At 32.5% G+C, this 19,741-nt stretch overlaps 3 protein-coding genes across 3 annotated transcripts; 2 read left to right on the forward strand and 1 right to left on the reverse strand.

Moving 5' to 3' along the window:
- Window positions 1–8,422: 8,422 nt before the first annotated feature.
- LOC122583862 (major allergen Pru ar 1-like) lies at window positions 8,423–9,595 on the forward strand. The gene is made up of 2 exons (XM_043756237.1): window positions 8,423–8,606; window positions 9,265–9,595. The coding sequence occupies exons 1-2, from the start codon at window positions 8,423–8,425 to the stop codon at window positions 9,549–9,551; spliced, it is 471 nt and encodes a 156-aa protein (XP_043612172.1). The 3' UTR covers window positions 9,552–9,595.
- A 1,318-nt stretch (window positions 9,596–10,913) lies between these two features.
- On the forward strand, window positions 10,914–12,121 carry LOC122582875 (major allergen Pru ar 1-like). Its single transcript, XM_043755306.1, has 2 exons — window positions 10,914–11,131; window positions 11,729–12,121. Exons 1-2 carry the CDS (start codon window positions 10,948–10,950, stop codon window positions 12,013–12,015), a joined length of 471 nt encoding a protein of 156 aa, XP_043611241.1. The 5' UTR covers window positions 10,914–10,947; the 3' UTR covers window positions 12,016–12,121.
- Window positions 12,079–14,816, reverse strand: LOC122582874 (protein CHROMOSOME TRANSMISSION FIDELITY 7). Its single transcript, XM_043755305.1, has 6 exons — window positions 14,494–14,816; window positions 13,779–14,034; window positions 13,503–13,598; window positions 13,330–13,398; window positions 12,683–13,035; window positions 12,079–12,323 (listed from the first exon to the last, which is right to left on the reverse strand). Exons 1-6 carry the CDS (start codon window positions 14,694–14,696, stop codon window positions 12,188–12,190), a joined length of 1,113 nt encoding a protein of 370 aa, XP_043611240.1. The 5' UTR covers window positions 14,697–14,816; the 3' UTR covers window positions 12,079–12,187.
- Window positions 14,817–19,741: the final 4,925 nt, after the last annotated feature.

Consider the following 19,741-nt stretch of genomic DNA (forward strand, 5'->3'; position numbering starts at 1 on the left):
TTGATAAGAAAAAAAAAAGACAAACTCACACGACACATATAGGCTAAGACTAATGCTGAAGACATCGACTTTCAAGTGAGGTAGACAAGGCTGGTATTATACAGGTGTCTTCGTAGTTTTACAAAATTTCAAAAAAAAGTTTGTGTAAACACCACATCCCTCCATTTGTGTCATATCCGTACAAATATTAATATATATATTAAAAACAAAGGTACGTAAATGCGTGTAAAGAATAATAATGGGCGATTTTATTTTTTTGGACCCGTTTTTATTTTCTTAATGGGTCAACTTCATTTTCTTTTGGACCCATCTTATATTCTTAATTTTGGGTTTGGCAATTTATGTTTTGATATTTTAAATTGCTTCCAAGATCACTTGCATATTATTATTTTTTAAGTTTGTAACATATTTAAGATTATCTTATCTTATTAAAAGTGAACTATTACATAGTATATATACACATAACAGTAGGGTGTATATATACACCTAACCATCTCCGAAAAATTTGTTTTCAATACTTATTAGTTTCAATGTTATTTCGGTTGATATTATATTATTATGGATTATTTTGTTTCACTTTTTATTTTCAATGATTTGAGAAATTAGCTTTAATTATGTTTGTATTATTATTTTGTATTTTTATTTTAAATATTCTACTTTCATACTTATATCTTTTAAAATTTATATTTATATAATATATAAATCTGTTATAAAATTATACTGTCAATTTTTATTAATTTAAAATTGCTTACTCATTAAAAAATCAATATCAACTCAGGTTTTGAGTTATATAATGTATCTAAAAGCATGTAATAATTTTTTAAATAGTACGGAACACAATAAATATAATGTCTCCCGAGACAACGCCCGGGTAACGTATCTCGTTCAGAATTAAATGGGAAAAAATAATTTTAAATGGTTGAACGAGATAAAGATGAATATATGTATAAAAATCCTAACTTTCTTTTCCAATTATGGCCTTTTTGACTAGATATTTAAATTAAAAAATTTAGTAAATTTTTTAACCATTTTCTATATCTTTATCTTTATAATAAATAAAGCAGAATTGTTTTCACAACCACTTTTAGAAATAATATAATGTGAAAGTCAATATTTTCCTCTAAAAAGCTTTCTCTTTGATTATGATATTACAAGTTTTTAATATTTTATAAAAGTTCCCCTTTAAATATTCAATAAAAATCTTAACTACTAATTAAAAATAGAGAAAACACTTTATTATACTTTATTATATAATAATGTTATGAAATGTTTTTTCTATATTTTTTAAAATGTAATAGTTGCTTTTTTTAAAACGGCAAACTTCCCTACTTTTAAATTACACGAATGATTAAGATAGAACTTAATACTCTCGAAAAACTCTCTCAATAATCCAATTTTTTAAATGTAGAAAGTGAGAATCGAACTCTATATAACCAATAGACCATTTAGTTCGATTTCATGTAAAATATAGTCGGAACCTGATTGATGCAGGTAAATCACACTTTTACTAGACCGAATACAAGTTTTCCACGTCGTTTTGGAAGCACTTAAAAAGATGCACAAACACTTATATATGCAATGGAGAAATATAGAGAAAATTAAACTGAAACGGATGGAGTCGAGCAGAATTGAATTAGTAGGGGACTACTTGGGGTTGCTTGAAAAGGCAAATGGTCGTGACATTAAAACTAGAAACAACAAAACCGACAATAAATTAACGTGAAGACCGGTTATTATTCCATACAAGCATCACTTATATCTCTACTACATTATAAAGCATTTGTTCCCTTCAAATTTTTTCAACTTTTTAACAATGTACACCTACTAATGCATAATGTACGATACATCTCAACTACTCATTTTTCTCACTTCTCCATAAATCTTTTATCTCAAAAATTGTACATCGATAAATTATAAAAATTATATGGGTATTCTTAAAATTTCATGTTCTTTCATTAGAGATGTCATTCGATATACTTTCGACGAATTTTTTAAATCCGGGGGAGGAGCCCATATGGTTAAATCATTTGGCTATCACACTCTATGACCTATCACCCTACCATCTTACCGCCACAATGCGCAGGTACTTTCTCTTGTTTTGACAAAGTTTGTTCTAGATGTTTGATTGTAAACTTTGTTCTAGATGTTTAATATTCCGGTACTAAAGTTTCAATGTACAAATATACATAAAATGGTGGGGAAGTATTTGTCATTTGGATGTGGTAAATATACAGATTTGGTTCCATATACATATAGTGGCCAAAAGTAATGATACGACATAGAAAGTTACAAACGCAGATAGAGGAAATATGTTGACTGTAAAATTGATCAATGACATAAACTATTTATAAACTCAATTCACAAACCAAATATTAGCTTCACTAATGATCACGCAAATGGCTATTTTTGGTCAAAACTGATTTGTTCCGGTTCACCAACCCGGTTTCGGTTGGACGGTTTGGCCCGAAACCGACTTTTGGGCACGGATAATGGCTAGTGGAAGAGATTGGGCCAACACAAGACTTGAAAACCATAATTTTTTGAAAGTGATATTTTTTTTTTCCCAACAAAACATGCCTCCACTTTTCAATATAAATAGAACAATACAAACAAGCACATATTTATACATAAAAAATCTATATCTAACAATAATTAAACCAATACTTTGTCTATCCAAGATTCTCCTTTTTGTCAACCTTTCCAAATAACAAAGAAACGAATATACATAAACATTTATAGAATTCAAAAAAAAAAAAAAAAAAAAAAACGTAAAAACAAAATTTAGAAAAAAAAAAAAAGAAAGAAAGAAAGGAAGGAAAAAGAAAAACAATGAATGTATTAAGTAATTCTAAAAATATCATTTCATCATCATCATATATAAAATCTCAAAATGTGAGATCTTTACACAATTATCCATCCATCTAATATATAAGATGTACTATCAACTGAAGTACCCGTACTAATTATACCACTAATGTTTGCGTGTTAGGCTTAAACACTATCATTAGCAAAATCCATTAACAAACAAATGTGAATTACCCCCATTTTCTACATGAGCATTCAAGAACCTTCTACCTTCGGCTTCACCGGCCGAGCTATCGGTCCGGCCGGTGACCGGAGAAAACCTACAACCACCTCATCATAAACACAACAATGAAACTCATCTTTAATCCCTTGTTTCTCCACTGCTTTACATTCCCTACATAAACTCCGATCAAAAACCCTAACATTCGGCCTATTCGGCCGTCCGTACACTTCTTCAATCGCCGGAAAATTCATATTCATGTTCAAATTCATCATCATCATATTAACATAATCCCTATCATTCCTGTATCTATCAATATATATATCCTCATCATTATAATAATAAGAATTATTATTATTATTATTATTATTATAATGATATGGACTAAACGACGTCGTTTGATGATCATTGAAATTCAACTGCTGACTGTACCGTGACAAATCATCCGCCGGAATAATTTTCCTCCGGCGATCTCTTCTAGAGCGTTTCAACACAACTAAAAAGTGACAGTTAGCTTGTCTACAAATTACCGCGAAATTGACTTTTCCGGTGATCAGAATCTTCCGCCGGTCAATCGAATTAACCGCCGGCTTCTGATTCTTATTATCAACTAAATAGCTAGTTAAATTATTATAAGAAATACCGATCATTTGGCTCAAATTTAACTGAAACTGCTTGAAAGTGAGATCTGTATGTATCTTCATGTTTCCGACGTTCATCTCTCGCTCGCCGTCGTACAAAACCACCGGAAAAATAGTAGCCGCTGAAGTAACCGCCATATCGCCGTCGTCTTCCGTCATTTTATTTGCTAGATTGAGTTAATTTGAGAGGAAAGGTTCTAGAGAGCGCGTGAGATAGATACAGAGGTTTTGTATTTGTAGGTATATAAGGCGGCGAGGTGTGTGATTTGATATGACGGTGGGGGGTGTTTTAGTAATTTCGAAGGTTGAGTTGCTTGGGGCTTAAGGGTGGTACACTTGGTACGTTGTTAGGCTTATTTGACTGCGAATTTGATTTAATTAATAATAAATTGTGATTATTTAAATGTAATTATGTTTATGGGGGAGTTTTTTTGTTGTGATTTAAATGTGCCCTTATTTATCGTATATGTGTTAAATGGGAAATAGCCGGAAGCCCGGGAATTAAGCTTGTATTGTTTGAGAAAGTTTGTGGAAATTGGTATTCAAGTGAGATGTAATTTCGTGTAATTTATACACTTTGGGTTAGAAACAAATGTTAACGAATTGTTTCTAAACCATTAATATTACATGTAATATATACTAATAAGTTGTAACTTAAAATGAAGGATTATTCGAAAACTCACAAAGAAAAAAAAAAACGAGAATAATTATGATCACACATTCTTCCTTACTTTTCTCTCTTTTTGATAATAAATTATAATTCATCCATAAACCATAAATCATTAGATGTAAAAAAAATAAAAAGTATTGGTCTTAAAATTTCGTCATTTTTCATTAAAGATGCAATTCGATATACTTTTGACGAATTTTTGAATTTCGTTTTTTTTTCCATTGCACTTGTATACCTACACATGTGTAGGATCTTTGTTTTCACATGTAAATTATTAAATGACCATTTGTAAACAACAATGAAGGTTAAGAGCGGAGCCCGTCAATCCATTGCTGAGTCATGGTGGCCAAGGGTGGAGCCCGTCAGTCCATGGCGGAGCCATATATAGCGGCTAAAGGCGTAGCCCGTTAGATAGATCTCTCATCACCGATCACCCCCTTTACGGTTTGTAAGATAAAAATTTTGAATGAATTTACGTATTTTATTGAATAGAGAAAATGGGACTAAATGTGTGGTCAGCAAAATTTCTCTCGCGGTTTTTGTTGTTTTTTTTTTTATGAGTTCTCAAAATTTAAGACAATCATTTTCGATTCTTTTTTATCAAACACAACCTTCTCATCATCATTACTTTCTCTTTTCCTATTAACTTGTAATTTATCATTTTTACATTTCAATTAAAGATAAGATATCTTATTAATATTTAAAATAAAAACACATTAAAATAAAACCATTTATTTTTTTTAAAAAAAAAACATAAATATAAAAGATTGATTAAAATAGATGAATTAATAGTGTATTTATAGGATCAAGAGTCCATGGTTGAAGTGGTGAGACGTGAGGCAAAATATTGGAATCTTGTCAATTATAAATCCATACTTAATAATCTTAGATGCTAAAGTGAAAATAGTGAAATTTTTCCTTTGGCATCGTTGATCGGCTCATAATAGTTAATTTTGGTTTAGACTTTAGACATCAAATTATTGTCGAGTTAGAACCTAGCATTGACCGAGAGTTGTTTTTATTTGAATATTAACTGTAAAAAAAATAATTTTTTTTTATACTGATTAGGAATAAAAGTAAAATAACTTTTTTTTTTCTTTTTTACTGTTAGGTAACTAACGCTTGGTTTTTTTTTATAAAAATAATATATGCTTTACAGTTTACATTGATCAATGCATGGTAAATTGGTAACATAAAAAACAGTAAAATTGACACTAAAAAAGTTTAAAAGAAAGGGGTTGGTGATTCACTTTCCTTCCGTCGTCTAAGAGCACCTCCAATGGAAGTTGATGAAAAACTTTTTTTGAAGAAAAAAAAGCCTTTGAAAAGCTTGATACAATTGGGTACAAAAGCTTTTTTTTTTATCAAAAGGTTGATAATCTTCAACCTTTTGAAGAAAAGCTTTTTTTCAATTCACACACAAAAAAATCTTTAGAAAAAGTTTTTCCAGTGGAGTGAATGATTTTTTCTTATTTTCAATTAATAGATTGGTTGATTGGAAAAAGAAAAAGCTTTTAAAAGCTTTTTCTCATCGGATGCCCTAAGTTCATGCCCACATTCTTTAACTGTTCAATCAACTCATCACTCATCTCTTTTAATCTCTCATCTTTTATTCCTAAAAATAGTAGTATTTGGGGTCATCAATGTCAAAGGTTTCCATAATATTAGTCTCGACTAATCCAGCATTATTTATAATCCAGGTTCTTTTCTTTTTCATGTTTTTATTAAAAAATTATCAATTTTGACTAAATGTACAAGGTCAGATGGTCTAAATGGTGCATTCCATGATGGTTTCTTAATATTTTCCTGACCAACTCCAAAATTTTACTTAGCCAGATGAGATATTTTGTAAAAATAACTAGATGTTAACTTTACTACACCTATTTGATCTCTGAACCACTTTAGCAAGGTCAAACTAAAAAGCGTCAACACAACCATTTGACCCACAAGTCCACAGCTTTGGGTCGATGGTCACCTCAAGTTAAAATTCTCCTTTTTATACTGACAATATATTTGTTGCTCGCAACCACTTATCCCTTAACGAAATGTATGCATGATTGATACATTACGAGCGGCCTACTTATCATATTTGCAAATAATATTGAGAATGACACGTCACTGACAACTACTATTTATCCATGATCGTTTAATACACCAACTCTCTTTCCCTCTCTTGACTCACACTTGTGGCCCACCTACCTCATCAACGACCCAAATTTGACTTGTTTTACCTTTCTTTATAGAATGGCAGAAATATATCAATATGTAAAGGCGACTAGCAAGACACTAATTACAGAAGGGTACAGATACATGAAACTGAAACATTACAAAAGCAAAAGAAATTCTAGACCTACAACATGTACAAAGACTAGAACCTTCTTAGGACTTTGACTGCAAAGATTACATAAGGGATGAAAAATTCATGCCATTTACGCAAGAAACGAGAAAAATGCCCATTAACAGAGGCAGAGTCACCAGTTTTCACTCTGTAACTTTTTTTGTCCTCCACTCACTTGTTTGATCACCCTTAAAATTATATAATTCATCTTAGAAAATTTTGAACAAGATTTGTGTTGTGAGTACCAAAGTTATAAGTTAGTTTGAGAAGTAAGATCGTCAACGACAATAGTATCATTCTCACTTAATGTCGAGGATGAAAAGACAATTTTAAATTCATGGTACCACTCTTATAGTTTTAAAGGTTGTCTTTTTTCGCCAGAGTTTATGTTTCAATGATCCTCCACTCTTTTCTTCATCAACGTTTATGTCTTTTCATCGTCAGATATTTTGATGCATCTTCATTTTTGTTATGATTAACTTTGACCTCTACAAATGGTTAAAACTATTTAATCTAATCAATATCTTAAACTTAGATACAAATTGTATATTTCATAGTATAATTAAACTTGTTTTTATTGATTGATTTTTTTTATTGATTACAATATGAGGATATGACCTCTATTTATACAAGAATAAAAATCTAATTATGGTAACAAAGTCATGGTTTTGTAAACCGACTCTAATTCCTTTAATCGACTCCAATTCCTTGATCGACTCTAATTCCTTGGTGTGTGCTACAAGTCTTGTGATCTTATCCCATTGTCTAACACTCCCCCTCAAATTGAATAGCGGGATTACCGAAATTCAACTTGAATTGGTTTCGATTTTTGGTTGTGGTTGTGTGAGCTACCGTCTTCTTCAGACATGGTAGTTTTTAATTTAGGCTACCGCCTTCTTCAGACATGGTAGTCTTTGATTTGAGATACCGTCTTCAACATGGTAGTCTCACAATTTGTTTGATATACCGCCTTCAGACATGGTATTTGAGATACTGCCTTCAGACATGGTATTTTTTCTTTTTCAACATTCTCCCCCTCAAGTTGGAGGGTAAATATTACGAACTCCCAACTTGCCAAGGAACATTTTTGTAAAGTCAGTTCTGAATCAAAGTCGCCGGGTTTATTGCCCATGGTGTTGGGATTACATCAAAAACACCACGAAGTGAAAACCGGTGGCGTGGCCTTCGTTGGTTGGGAGTTTTTCTCGTGTCTTGGGTCACCATAATCGGCACGAGTTTTTTCACTCCTTTTGTAGTCCTCGCAGTTAATGTGTTGGTATGAGTCTAGAATTGTTGTATTGGTTTATATCCAGACTTGTTTATTGTATGTATACTTTTAAGCAACTAGCACCTTGTTAGTTGTTATTTAGTTAATAAAATTTCTGCCGTTCTAAAAAAATAAAAAATAAAAAAATCATGACCTAAAAGTGTCTTTCTAAAGAATGTTCCGTTTGAAGATAACAATAACCTAGGTAAGCAGCCAATAAAAAGGATATATGATAACAACAAACATTAAAACTAGATAAGTGACTTATTCTTAATTTTGTCTTAATCAATTGGTGCTTTGTGGTTAAGCCCCATTTCAAATGTGAACCAAAAACAGAATGTGTATAATCCCATAAGTGCAAGGAGGTACAGCAGTTTTGTAGTTTTCGCCTATAAATATAACCCACATCAACCTTCAATCTCCATAATCTAAGACATTCACCAGCTAACCAATTAAACAATCTTTTTTAGCCTTGAAGATCATGGGTGTCTTGACATATACCGATGACCACACTTCCCCAGTCCCGCCTGAAAGAATCTTCAAGGCTGCAATTCTCGACTCGCATAATCTAATGCCAAAACTGCTGCCGGATGCTATTAAAAGCATCGAGATTATCAAAGGTGACGGTGGGGCGGGAAGTGTTAAACAGATTAACTTTGCTAGAGGTATATTAATATCTAATCACCTTTGTCTCTATATGGGATTCAGTTCACCATGATGGCTACCTCAACATAGAGGTGGCATTAATTGCTTAAAAGCTGAATTGGTCATCTGTTATAAGTTTAGTTTATTCGGTATCCACCTGTTTGCTACTTGTTAATCTGGTTAAGAGATTAGGGGCTTAGATACTTAGGTTGCTTGGAAGGTGAACTAGAAATATTTAATCATATTGGTCACCCCACAACTCAGAGCGAGTCATGCAAATTGCAAGTCGGATATCAAGAACATGTCAGTTTTCAGTATGAATCAGAAGTCAAAACCAGTAATTCATAAGAGATGAGGGTCATGTGGGGGTTACACACCAGAACTTTTTGTCCATATTTAATCTAGTATTGTAGTGTTAACTGTTAAGTACTTAAGTACAAATTTACAAACTATGATCTGAAAACAAGCTTATTACGGGTATAACACATAAAAATAAAAAGAATAGATAAAGTCGAAAGCATTAATTCAGACTTTGGAAAACGTTAAATATGTTCCTCTTCTAGCTTGATTAGCTGAATTGAGCTATTTGGGCTAAACTGTTTTTACTAATAATCCTAATATGTAAATGGGTGAAAACTACTTTCCTTTGAGCTTGTTTGATTCAAATCTTGTATACAGGTTATGTGAAGCACCAAATAGATGAACTCGACGAGAAGACATTCACTTACAAGTATACTTTGATTGAAGGAAACGGCATATCGGACAAGATTGAAAAGGTGTCCTATGATATTAAGCTTGGGAGTTCACCTGATGGTGGTACTATTTCCAAAATGACCACAACTATTTACACCCAAGGCGACTTTGAGATCAAGGAAGAAGAACTAAAAGCGGGCAAAGAAAAGGTCTTGGGGCTTTACAAGGTCGCGGAAGCCTACCTCATTGCAAACCCTGATGCATATGTTTAATGATTCTCATTTTAAAATTCAGTTGTAGCCATATTGGCAATTATAAGGTTCCAAGTGTTATCTTTAAATAAAATCATCAATAATAATTAACTAAAGTGTTTCTTGCTATAACAAGTCTTGAAATCAAAATTTGGAAAATTGATGACTTACAATGAATTGGTATTGTAGACCAAGAAAGATTCATTCTTGGTGTAACTAGATGCTAATAACTTCCTGGCATTTGTTGGCTGAGACAATGTTAGTTGAGATTGTTCAAGGACCAAATCTAAGCAGAAACTTTTCCTACATTCATGTGTGGGGGTAAGGTATGGAGGCTGCCAGAGAGAAAGGCAAAGGCCATATTAACCGCAGCTAAGCTAACATGAACCAGAGAAAGCCCGGTGCCATAAGTAAGCTCTTCGGCCCGGAGCATTGATTCCCCATAGAAAAGAGGCTAGTTCAATCTCTCAATTACCAATCCTATGCTCGAGAATAAATGCTAGAACTTAAGAATACAGAAGTTGCCAGATTGCAAAGGTGAAAGGTGGCTATCATACCCAATCATGATAATGCTCTACAGTAATGGGACAAAATAATAAAATTTAAGATGATTAAGAGAACGGATTGAATGAGTTAAGTGGACGTGGGTTGAATATGTCAGTATTATTTCAATCCATAATTATCTTTCATATAGTAGTTCACAAAAAAAGTAAACATTTGGACAAAAGACATTCTAGAACACAAATTATATGTTTTGACCTACTACCCAACCCGCCCGTTTTACCACCTCTTCAAAATAATTATATGTTTCAATAGTAGTACACTCTTTGCTTCATGCACTTAGACGTTAGATATATCTTCAAAAAAAATTTGTAACCATAGGTATCCTACTCGCTTTGCGAGCAGACTAATCCCAAGAGCTGACTTGCTTTCAGGGCCAAGAGTCAAAGCAGATGAGCGTGTTTCTTCAATTAAGTTATAATTAACTTAAACCTGAACAAATGGTGGAAGTATTTGAAGTAATCTAACCAATGTTTTAAATTTAGACACTAGTTGTATATTTCATACTATTAATACATGACCTAAAAGTGTCTTTTTAAAGGTTATCCCCATTCCCCACTTAGAAAAAACAACAAATTAGGTAAGCAGCCAATAAAAAGGATGTATGACATTAACAAACATTAGAACTAAAATAAGTGAACTTATTCTTGATTTCGTTTGAATCAAATGGTGCATTGTGGTTACGCTGCATATCAAATGTGGACAAAAAACAGAATGTCTTTAATCCCACCAATGGAATGTACATCAGATCTTGTAGTTTTAGCCTATAAATATAATGCACATAAACCTTGGATGTCCATATTCAAAAACATTCACCAGCTAACCTATTAAGCCATCTATTTTAGCCTAGCAAATCATGGGTGTCTTGACATATACCGATAACCACACTTCTCTGGTCCTCCCGGAAAGAATATTCAAGGCTGCGATCCTCGACTCACACAATCTGATGCCAAAACTGCTGCCGGATGCTATTAAAAGCATCACGTTTATCAAAGGCGATGGTGGGGAGGGAAGTGTGAAACAGATTAACTTGGCTGGAGGTAAACTAATATCTAACCAACTTTGTATTTATATTGGATTCACTGGTTCAGTTAACCATGATGGCTACCTCAATATAGAGGTGGCAAGATGGAATTTAGCCTTATTGTGTTTATTGCTTGAAAGCCGAACTGGTTATCTGTTATATGTTTCTTTGGTATCTACCTGTTTGCTACTTGTTAATCTGGTTACGAGCTTAAATACTTAGGTTGCTTAGAAGGTGAAGTGGTGAACTAGAAATACTTAATTACATAGGTCACCCCACAACCCGGACTACAAAGTGAAGCTGGACGGGTCATGCAAGTCTAATACCAAATAAGAATTTGGGTTTTGAAACATGTCCGTTTTCAGTATGAATGAGAAGTCAAAACCAGCAAAATATGATCTGAAAACAAAATTATCACGGGTGTTAAAGATATAATAAAATAGAACAATTTATAAAGTGATAAGCATTAATTCAGACTTTGGGACAACAGTGAATTGTTCCTCTTCCAGCTTGACTTGTTCATTTGATATGTTTGGGTTAAACTATCTTATTAATATGTAAATGGGTGAAAACTACTTTCCTTGGTCTTGTCTGATTCAAATCTTGTATGCAGGTTATGTTAAACACCAAATAGATGAACTCAATGAGAAGACATTCACATACAAATATACTTTGATTGAAGGAAACGGCATATCAGACAAAATTGAAAAGGTGTCCTATGATATTAGGTTTGAGAGTTCACCTGATGGTGGCACTATTTCCAAGATGACCACGACTATTTACACCCAAGGCGACTTTGAGATCAAGGAAGAAGAACTAAAAGCAGGCAAAGATAAGGTCTTGGGGCTTTACAAGGTTGTGGAAGCCTACCTAATTAAAAACCCTGATGCATATGTTTAATGATTCTCACTTTAAAATTGTGTTGTAGCCATATTGGCAATTTCAAGGTTCCAAGTGTTATCATTTATCAATAAATGATCATCACATCATCAATATATTATAACTAAAACAGGTTTTTTTATAATTTGATATAATTAAGAGTCATGAATTCAAAACTTGGAAAGTTAATGGCTTACAATGAATTAGTTGTGTAGACCAAGAAAGATTCATTCTTGGTGTAACTGGATGCTAATAACTTCCCGGCATTCGTTGGCTGAGAGAATGCTAACTGAGATTGTTCAAGGACCAATCCCGAGCAGAAACTTTTCCTACATTCATGCAAAATGCTAGAACTTTAAGAATACAGAATTTGCCTGATAGCAAAGGTGGCTATTTTACCCATTCACTGGTTATGTTCTACCTTAATGGGTCAAAATAGTAATGTTTATAATAGTTAAAAGTGAAATGGATTAAATGAGTAAAGTGGGCGTGGGTTGAATATATTAAAGAGTATTATTTCAATAGATATAATCATTCATACAGTAGATCATAAAAAGGTAAAAAAAAATTGGACAAATGGAGTTTTGGAACAACCAGTACAAATTGTGTATGGTTTTGACCTAATACCCAACCCACCATATCTCTACAAAATAACTTGAGGAATAGGTGATGATTTGTAAAAGGTTACCTTGTGGCCTCAAGTAGATGAGTGGCAACATGCTTTCTTCTGTTGGAGGGTGTGACCCATATTGCACGAATGCCACAGAGAGCAGGCACTGCATCTTTTTCGCAAATAATAGCTCCAAGGAGGGCATCATCAGATTTATTTTCACTTTCAGATGACAGTTTTGTTCTCAAAATTTCTCTATGGAAACTAATACCCCCGAATTGGAGGGTAGTTGAAGTCAATTTTCCATCCCTTCTAGCGATGGTTGTTACATCAGACTTGGCATTTGAGTTGGTAACTAGCCGATAAGCTTTCTTTATTGGCTCAGCAACTAGACAGCCGGCAACCCTCTGGGAAGATATAAAAAGATAAACCTACAGGTATGAAAACAATGAATCAAATTTCTCTTGAAGTTTTGGTCTAAAATCACTGAACCTTATTAGGTTTGATTTTCAAGTAGGGTTTTGATAAGCACACTGGTTTTTACAGTTAAAAGTCGAGAAACATCAACAATAGCATAACAGTTAAAAGTCGAGAAACATCAACAATAGCTATTCATATCGCCACTTGTTAACTGGAAGTTGGCTGTGAAATAGAACACCTATGTGGAACGTAAGTCAACGAACAAAATCAAGAAGAGGTGAGATGGGGTTTATTGAAATAGCTACCTTGCAGTGTTTATGGAAAATCCATCCATCACCAAGCTCCATTTCCATCATCTTGATAACCTCCTGAACCTGCCATCACAAGTTCATTAGGGAAGAGTTTGGAACAAATGTCCTTACAAAGTTATTTCTAGCATCAGCCAAGTATTTCATCAGTTAACATAAGTTGATTGTACCTTGTTAACATGAGCAGGGGGATCATCATTCAATACCAAAATCACACGTCCGCTTTCTAATGAGTCCGTATTGACAAGTCTTTCATTACGCCAACCCTGAAGTATGAAATACATGAATTTTGATCAAGTAAACAACATTCAAGAAAACAGCAAAAGTAAAACATTTTTAATTACTACTATTACGTCACAAAAGAGATGTCGACAATCTAAAAGCATTATATAACCAAATCTCGTATACTGCAAGTCTGCAACAAGTTAAAACATAAACATATATACCTTCAATCGGATACCATGAGTGTAATTCTTGTGAAATTCTTTGTGAAGCTTGCCATCTTCTTCGTCTCCAGGCACAAACTTGAATCCACAAGTTTTACAATCACGAAACATAAAATCAGATTGACCCAAATCCAAATGAAACTGTGCATACTTTCTTTTCTTGTTTAAAACCCTGTTAGAATCTGCTACCACTGACTGTTGTCCAAAATCGAGTTTGGTTTCATCACCCCGTTCAACTGCACCGTCATTATCATCCCTGCATACCCAAAACCGAATAAAGATAACACAGACTTGTTTTAGCCATCTATTTCCATAAAATGTTTGACAACACATAATCTTCCATCTATTGTACAATAGAAACTAAATTATGTCATTTGATGTTGAAAACTCTCTCTGACACAATCTATATTCTACACTACATAAAAAATCGTAAAATTTATATATTTCCATATCTATTCTACCCAATCATTTCCATTTACAAAATTTATCGAAAATCACCATTATTATATTCTCGTATGTTAGACGGCCTAATAACCGACGACCAGCGCTACTTGCTTCATATAGTAACTAAAGTTTACAAAAATCTTATTTTTGAATTTAATTCAAACCGAAATTTCTCATTTTCTAAAAACTCATCCAATACTGCACATTGTGAGGGCCCACTTTTAGAATCTAAAAATAAAAAAACTCCGATTTAAAAACAACAAATACATACCTATAAGTGTCTGGAGCTCGTCGGGTGTATAAAATCGGAACTTCGGGTTCTCTACTGAAATCTTCTTCTTCTTTTTCAACATCATCATCAGCAGGAGGTAAATTATGGGCGAAAAGATCCGGCAAATCTACGGATTTCTTTCGTGAGGCCGAAAAAGAAGAAGTAGAACAGGGTTTGAAGAACGAATTAATCTTGGATTGCATTTATAACTATTGATTCATAAGAAATATATATTTAATTAAAAAATTACTGAATGTAGTTACGATTTGATAGATGATGCGTGGTTGTTGTGTTTGGGGAGGGGAAAAGGGGGGTAGGGTTTATGTTAGAAATTGAATTTTGAAGAAAAAGAACTTTATAGCGGGAATTATTATGCCTCAATTTACATTTTCCGTAACCGGATTCAACCAGGCTCACTTAATTAAAAAACTAAAACCAAAAAATCTATATCTATACTATCTATATAAACAAATTACCCCTAAAAATTTAACACTCTACCTTTAAAATCTTTAATTTACCCTTTTAATTTATACTACCATCAAACACTTCATCCCTGAAATTTCAAAACTACCCTTAAAAAAAAATCTTACGCGTGTCCTTCCCTTCCCTGAAGTTGCTCACATAGTATACCAAAATAACACACATACGTTACTGAATTTAATAATCAATCAACATAAAAAAACGTTCGCTCTAAAACAACGACGACGGTTTGCACTTTCAGCCGGACTAAGAAACACTTTAGTTGAATCATACATTCACGTAATAACATGGTACCGCTACTTAACCAACGTTTTTTCCAATGTCCCGCTGCATCGCGCGGGTACAAGGCTAGTATATAGATATAGATATATAAAATTATTGTCGATACATTATAACTTGATATGAAAATAACAACATACTTGTAATGATAAACATTAGTATATAAAACCGATTAAAGTATTATCCCGCGTAATACGCGAGTAGACATATACTTATTGACATGATCATGTTATGATATCATAAATTGGCAAATATAAATAAAAGATGTTATATATTAATTAATACCATGATAAAAATAATGTCAAGTTAATTTGTATCATGTTATAACGTATTATATATCATGTATTCAATTATAGTCTTATGTGCGACTACATTATCTATTAGGGTGGGGGAGTATCTCGCAACCCCTCCACGCCCTCCCTGATTTTTCAATAGGTACCTGTTCGCTCCCTAATTGCACGGAATACTTTGTCACTCCTCCTTGCCCCTCCCCACCCTTTTCTATGTTATTTATTTTTCTTTAAATAATAATAAAAATAATAATAGTAATAATAGTTTATTAAGAAATAATAATAATTTTATACAAAATAAAAAGAAAACCTTTTATCTAATTTAATAAATAGTTTAAAACTTTAGGGTGTAAAATGTAAATATATATAAAATTTTATCTATTTGGAATCTTGGCTGCGTCTTCTCCTCCCCACCCTACAACTTTATATATATATATATATATATATATGGAATGGCAACTTAGTTAAAAAACATTAGAAACGGTCATCAATCGGCAGTGAAACTGACACCACTATCTCCTTTCCACTCCCCACCCTACTGGTACCGGAGGGTTGGAATGGTGTGCAAACTGGTACCGGTTGAGTGCCTATGCACTACGTCCACCCTTATAACTATCCTAAAATGAATGAATCGATCTGCGTGCATGTTTTTTTACTTCTTTTCTTCCATCTACTACTTATGCCCCTATGGTTTAATATTCTTACAAGATCCTCTTCAACTAACGGTCGTTAAGCTTTGTTCGACTGTTTAACGGGAGCTATAAAAACTGTTGCAACTCAAGGTTTTTTTTTTCTAACAGAGAGTTAGGTCTTTTTCCCTAATGGTTTAACGATCATTAAATGCTATATGAATTTCTAAATTGACAGATTGATTTATGTTACATTGTAAACATCACTTTTAACTTAACAAAGTTTACCTATACTATATCCGACTTCTTTCATTTTTATGTTGTATGATGACTACAATTCAATAATAAATCACCGGTGATGTGACTAATTTATACCCATTACCCACATTATTATTGGCCATTTTACTATATGTTTTAAGTCGATTCCGTATGCATTTGGCGCGTTTATGGTGTTTGTTAGTGTTTTCAGGCTCTAAACAGATTACGCGTTCATTTGGTGCATTTTCGGAATACTTATTGGCCCATAAGTGATTTATAATATTAAGAGTTGATTCGAGTTGAAGAAACGGTGAGTTAAGCAAGTTCAAGATCAAAAGGAAGAATTTCTACACATATGATGAATGCGCCGCAGTGGGGATGCACGTAGCCCACTGCGCCGCAACCAATATCCTTGGAAATAAATGAAGATTGCCCCACTGCACCGTAGTGGAAGTCATATGTGAATGACTGCGCCGCAGAGGAGAAAAGAAGGCCGAGGAAAATGACCGCGCCGCAGTGGTGGTCACACAAGCCACTGCGCCGCAGTGGGTGCACGGGAGAACAAGTCTTTCCTTGTTTTTGCATCAGATTTTGGAGGAGTATATATAGAAAAACCTAAGTTGAAAATTAGGCATCAAAACTCTTTCTAGGAGCTGTTCTACAAGGTTTCTTCTCCTTCCAATCAAGATTATTTCTTAGGCGAATTCGTTGAAGATTTACGGACACCCATCTAGATCGTATCTACTTATTGTCTTGCAATTAATTTTCTTCAAACGATTGGTACATCATGTTTCTTTTCTATTTTATTTATTATTGTGGATTGATCATAAGTGGCTAAACGTTTAATCATCCACCTTGATGAAACGAGACGAATAATGTGATTGCAATATTTTTAATTCAAAAGAATTTATTTAATTATCGTTGTTCTGTGATCTTGATGATGTTAATTCTTTTTATTAATAAATTTGATATTGGTTGCATATAATTCTTCGTTGGTGGTACCAGTTGAATGTGTATGTGATTTTAAAACGGTTACTTGTCTATAAGTAATTATCACTAGTTCATGGTATGATAGTGAATATCATTTTAAGAAAAGATTAATTTTGTCAACGTGATTGATATCGGTTGGTGGTACCACGTTATTGTCATATAGGTTCAATTGATAATTTGATAGTTAATAAAACTGATTGTTGGAAGAATTGTCTTAGTTTTAGTGGTACCGGCTTGGGTAATTTAACTAGCAGTTAGGTGATTCGGTATTTTGTCCACGGTTGGTGGTACCACGTGAGCACCTTAATTAAATGCAATCACATTTGAAGTTAAGGGAAGTCAAGGTGGATGACTTTTAATTATATTGTCTGAAGTTTTTCTTAAATTTATACAATTATTTTGCAAACCAATTTACTTTAATTGTCAAGAGGATTTTCAAAGCAACACCCGTTTTACAAACCATTACATAAGCAACTAATCATTTCCAATATCTGAGAACGAACTCAGACTTATCTCTTAACTATATTACAAACGATCGGGTCCACTGCCCGTGAGTGCGTAGTAGTGAGTTTTTAGGTGGTTTTAGTTTTATAAATTTAAAGCTCGATTTTGCACATCAAACCGACATTTTTGTAATCCCCGTGACATTTTCTATACTCATTAAAAACTATCCACCCATGTTGAAAGTTTACAAGATTTGGGACATGCGATTTTATGTTTTTCCCCTTCCTTACCCCTTTAGTCTTCCTTCTCCCAATAAATATCTTTCGATAAATACAAATACCCTTCATAAAAAACAGACACATTAAACATTAATGTTTGTCTTCTCTATACCCTAAAACACACACAACATATTCATATAGAGTCGGAAATTATGGTGCTACAACGTCTATTAATATGGATCCCGATCAAGCAAAAGTCATAATTAACGAGATCAAAAGATTTCAAGATCAAGAGGAGGTCGTAATCAACGATATTAAAAGATTTTAAGATTATAACAATTGAAACTCTCTCAATGATATCCGTCGCAACGCGCGGGTAGCTTGCTCGTAAATGTTATATAAAATGATCTTTTTCTTCTCTAAACAAGTGGGTTTGGTTTTTTTTTTGTAACAACCTTTACATATATCGTACACAATAAACGTCTGAAAAATCCTATTAACTTTATATGTTACCATATACATAAACATAATATCTCCCGGGGCAACACCCGGTGACATATCTTGCTATAACTATTTTTAAACCTCCTGTAATTACTATGTTATGAAATAAACTTTCAAAAGTTTATAAAATATTTTTCATCATAGTCCCATTGAGATTTTTAATATATAGCTATTTTTAGATGAGATTACTTATTATATTATATTTATTAAAAATAAATCATAAAGATAATTTTTAAAATTTTATAAATATTACATTTCCTTAGTCATGTTTTCATGTATTTAAATCATAATTTTATTATTATAGTTTTTATATGATAATAAACTATGAATAATTATCAATTATTTTTTATTTACGTTCTTAGTCTGTACAACATAGGATTTTATAAATATTTTTTATTTGCGTTCTTAGTCTGTACAACATAGGATTTTAATCTAACGTGAAATCAGTATGTATAGCAAAATTTAATTAATATATTTATATTATTTAATAAGTCATGTTTTTTGGTATGAGATAGACATGTATAGTCTGATTAAAATTAAAATATTTATAGTATTTAATTGACCATATTTATAATCTTATTATTCGCGTCATAATCTGACAGTTTTTTAATTTATATTATGATAAATTACGAATAACATTGTAACTGTCAATTACTATTTATTTACATTATCAGTCTGCCCCGTATAACGTACGATTTTAATCTAATGTTAGATCTATATGTATAGCCGAATTAAAATTAATATTTGTGTTATTTAATAAGTCATATTTTTTTGGTTTTATAAAATATAGATATTTTTATAATCTATATATGGTATGTGTATGATCAATGTATGGATATGGTCCATACAAAGGTTATAATTAATAAAAACCCGAATCCATTATTAGTTTTATATGTAGCTTTTAGATGAAAATACTAATAAAAATAAATTATTATGCTTAACAACACCTATAAATAATAAAAGTTTAATATTTATTTGGTAAGATATGTTTTGGTTTATCGTGAATTATAAAACACAAATTTCTAACATTTTTTATAATATTAGTTATATAATCAATATACGAATTAATTCAATTAATGTAAAAGAAATTTCACAATTAAATTAAATTCTCTGCCATACATTAATTCCGAAAACAAATATGTCTAATTTAACTATATGA

The sequence above is a fragment of the Erigeron canadensis genome, chromosome 9, assembly GCF_010389155.1.
Source record: "Erigeron canadensis isolate Cc75 chromosome 9, C_canadensis_v1, whole genome shotgun sequence".
Classification (NCBI taxonomy): Eukaryota; Viridiplantae; Streptophyta; class Magnoliopsida; order Asterales; family Asteraceae; genus Erigeron; species Erigeron canadensis.

What these genes read in the sequence shown, in the direction of transcription:
- LOC122583862 (XM_043756237.1), top strand. Translation starts at nt 8,423, where the DNA reads ATGGGTGTCTTGACATATACCGATGACCACACTTCCCCAGTCCCGCCT. An exon ending in ACAGATTAACTTTGCTAGAG is followed by an intron (nt 8,607 to 9,264) that starts GTATATTAATAT and finishes TCTTGTATACAG; the next exon opens with GTTATGTGAAGCACCAAATA.
- LOC122582875 (XM_043755306.1), top strand. Translation starts at nt 10,948, where the DNA reads ATGGGTGTCTTGACATATACCGATAACCACACTTCTCTGGTCCTCCCG. An exon ending in ACAGATTAACTTGGCTGGAG is followed by an intron (nt 11,132 to 11,728) that starts GTAAACTAATAT and finishes TCTTGTATGCAG; the next exon opens with GTTATGTTAAACACCAAATA.
- LOC122582874 (XM_043755305.1), bottom strand. Translation starts at nt 14,696, where the DNA reads ATGCAATCCAAGATTAATTCGTTCTTCAAACCCTGTTCTACTTCTTCT. An exon ending in CGAGCTCCAGACACTTATAG is followed by an intron (nt 14,035 to 14,493) that starts GTATGTATTTGT and finishes TTGGGTATGCAG; the next exon opens with GGATGATAATGACGGTGCAG. An exon ending in CTCATGGTATCCGATTGAAG is followed by an intron (nt 13,599 to 13,778) that starts GTATATATGTTT and finishes TTCATACTTCAG; the next exon opens with GGTTGGCGTAATGAAAGACT.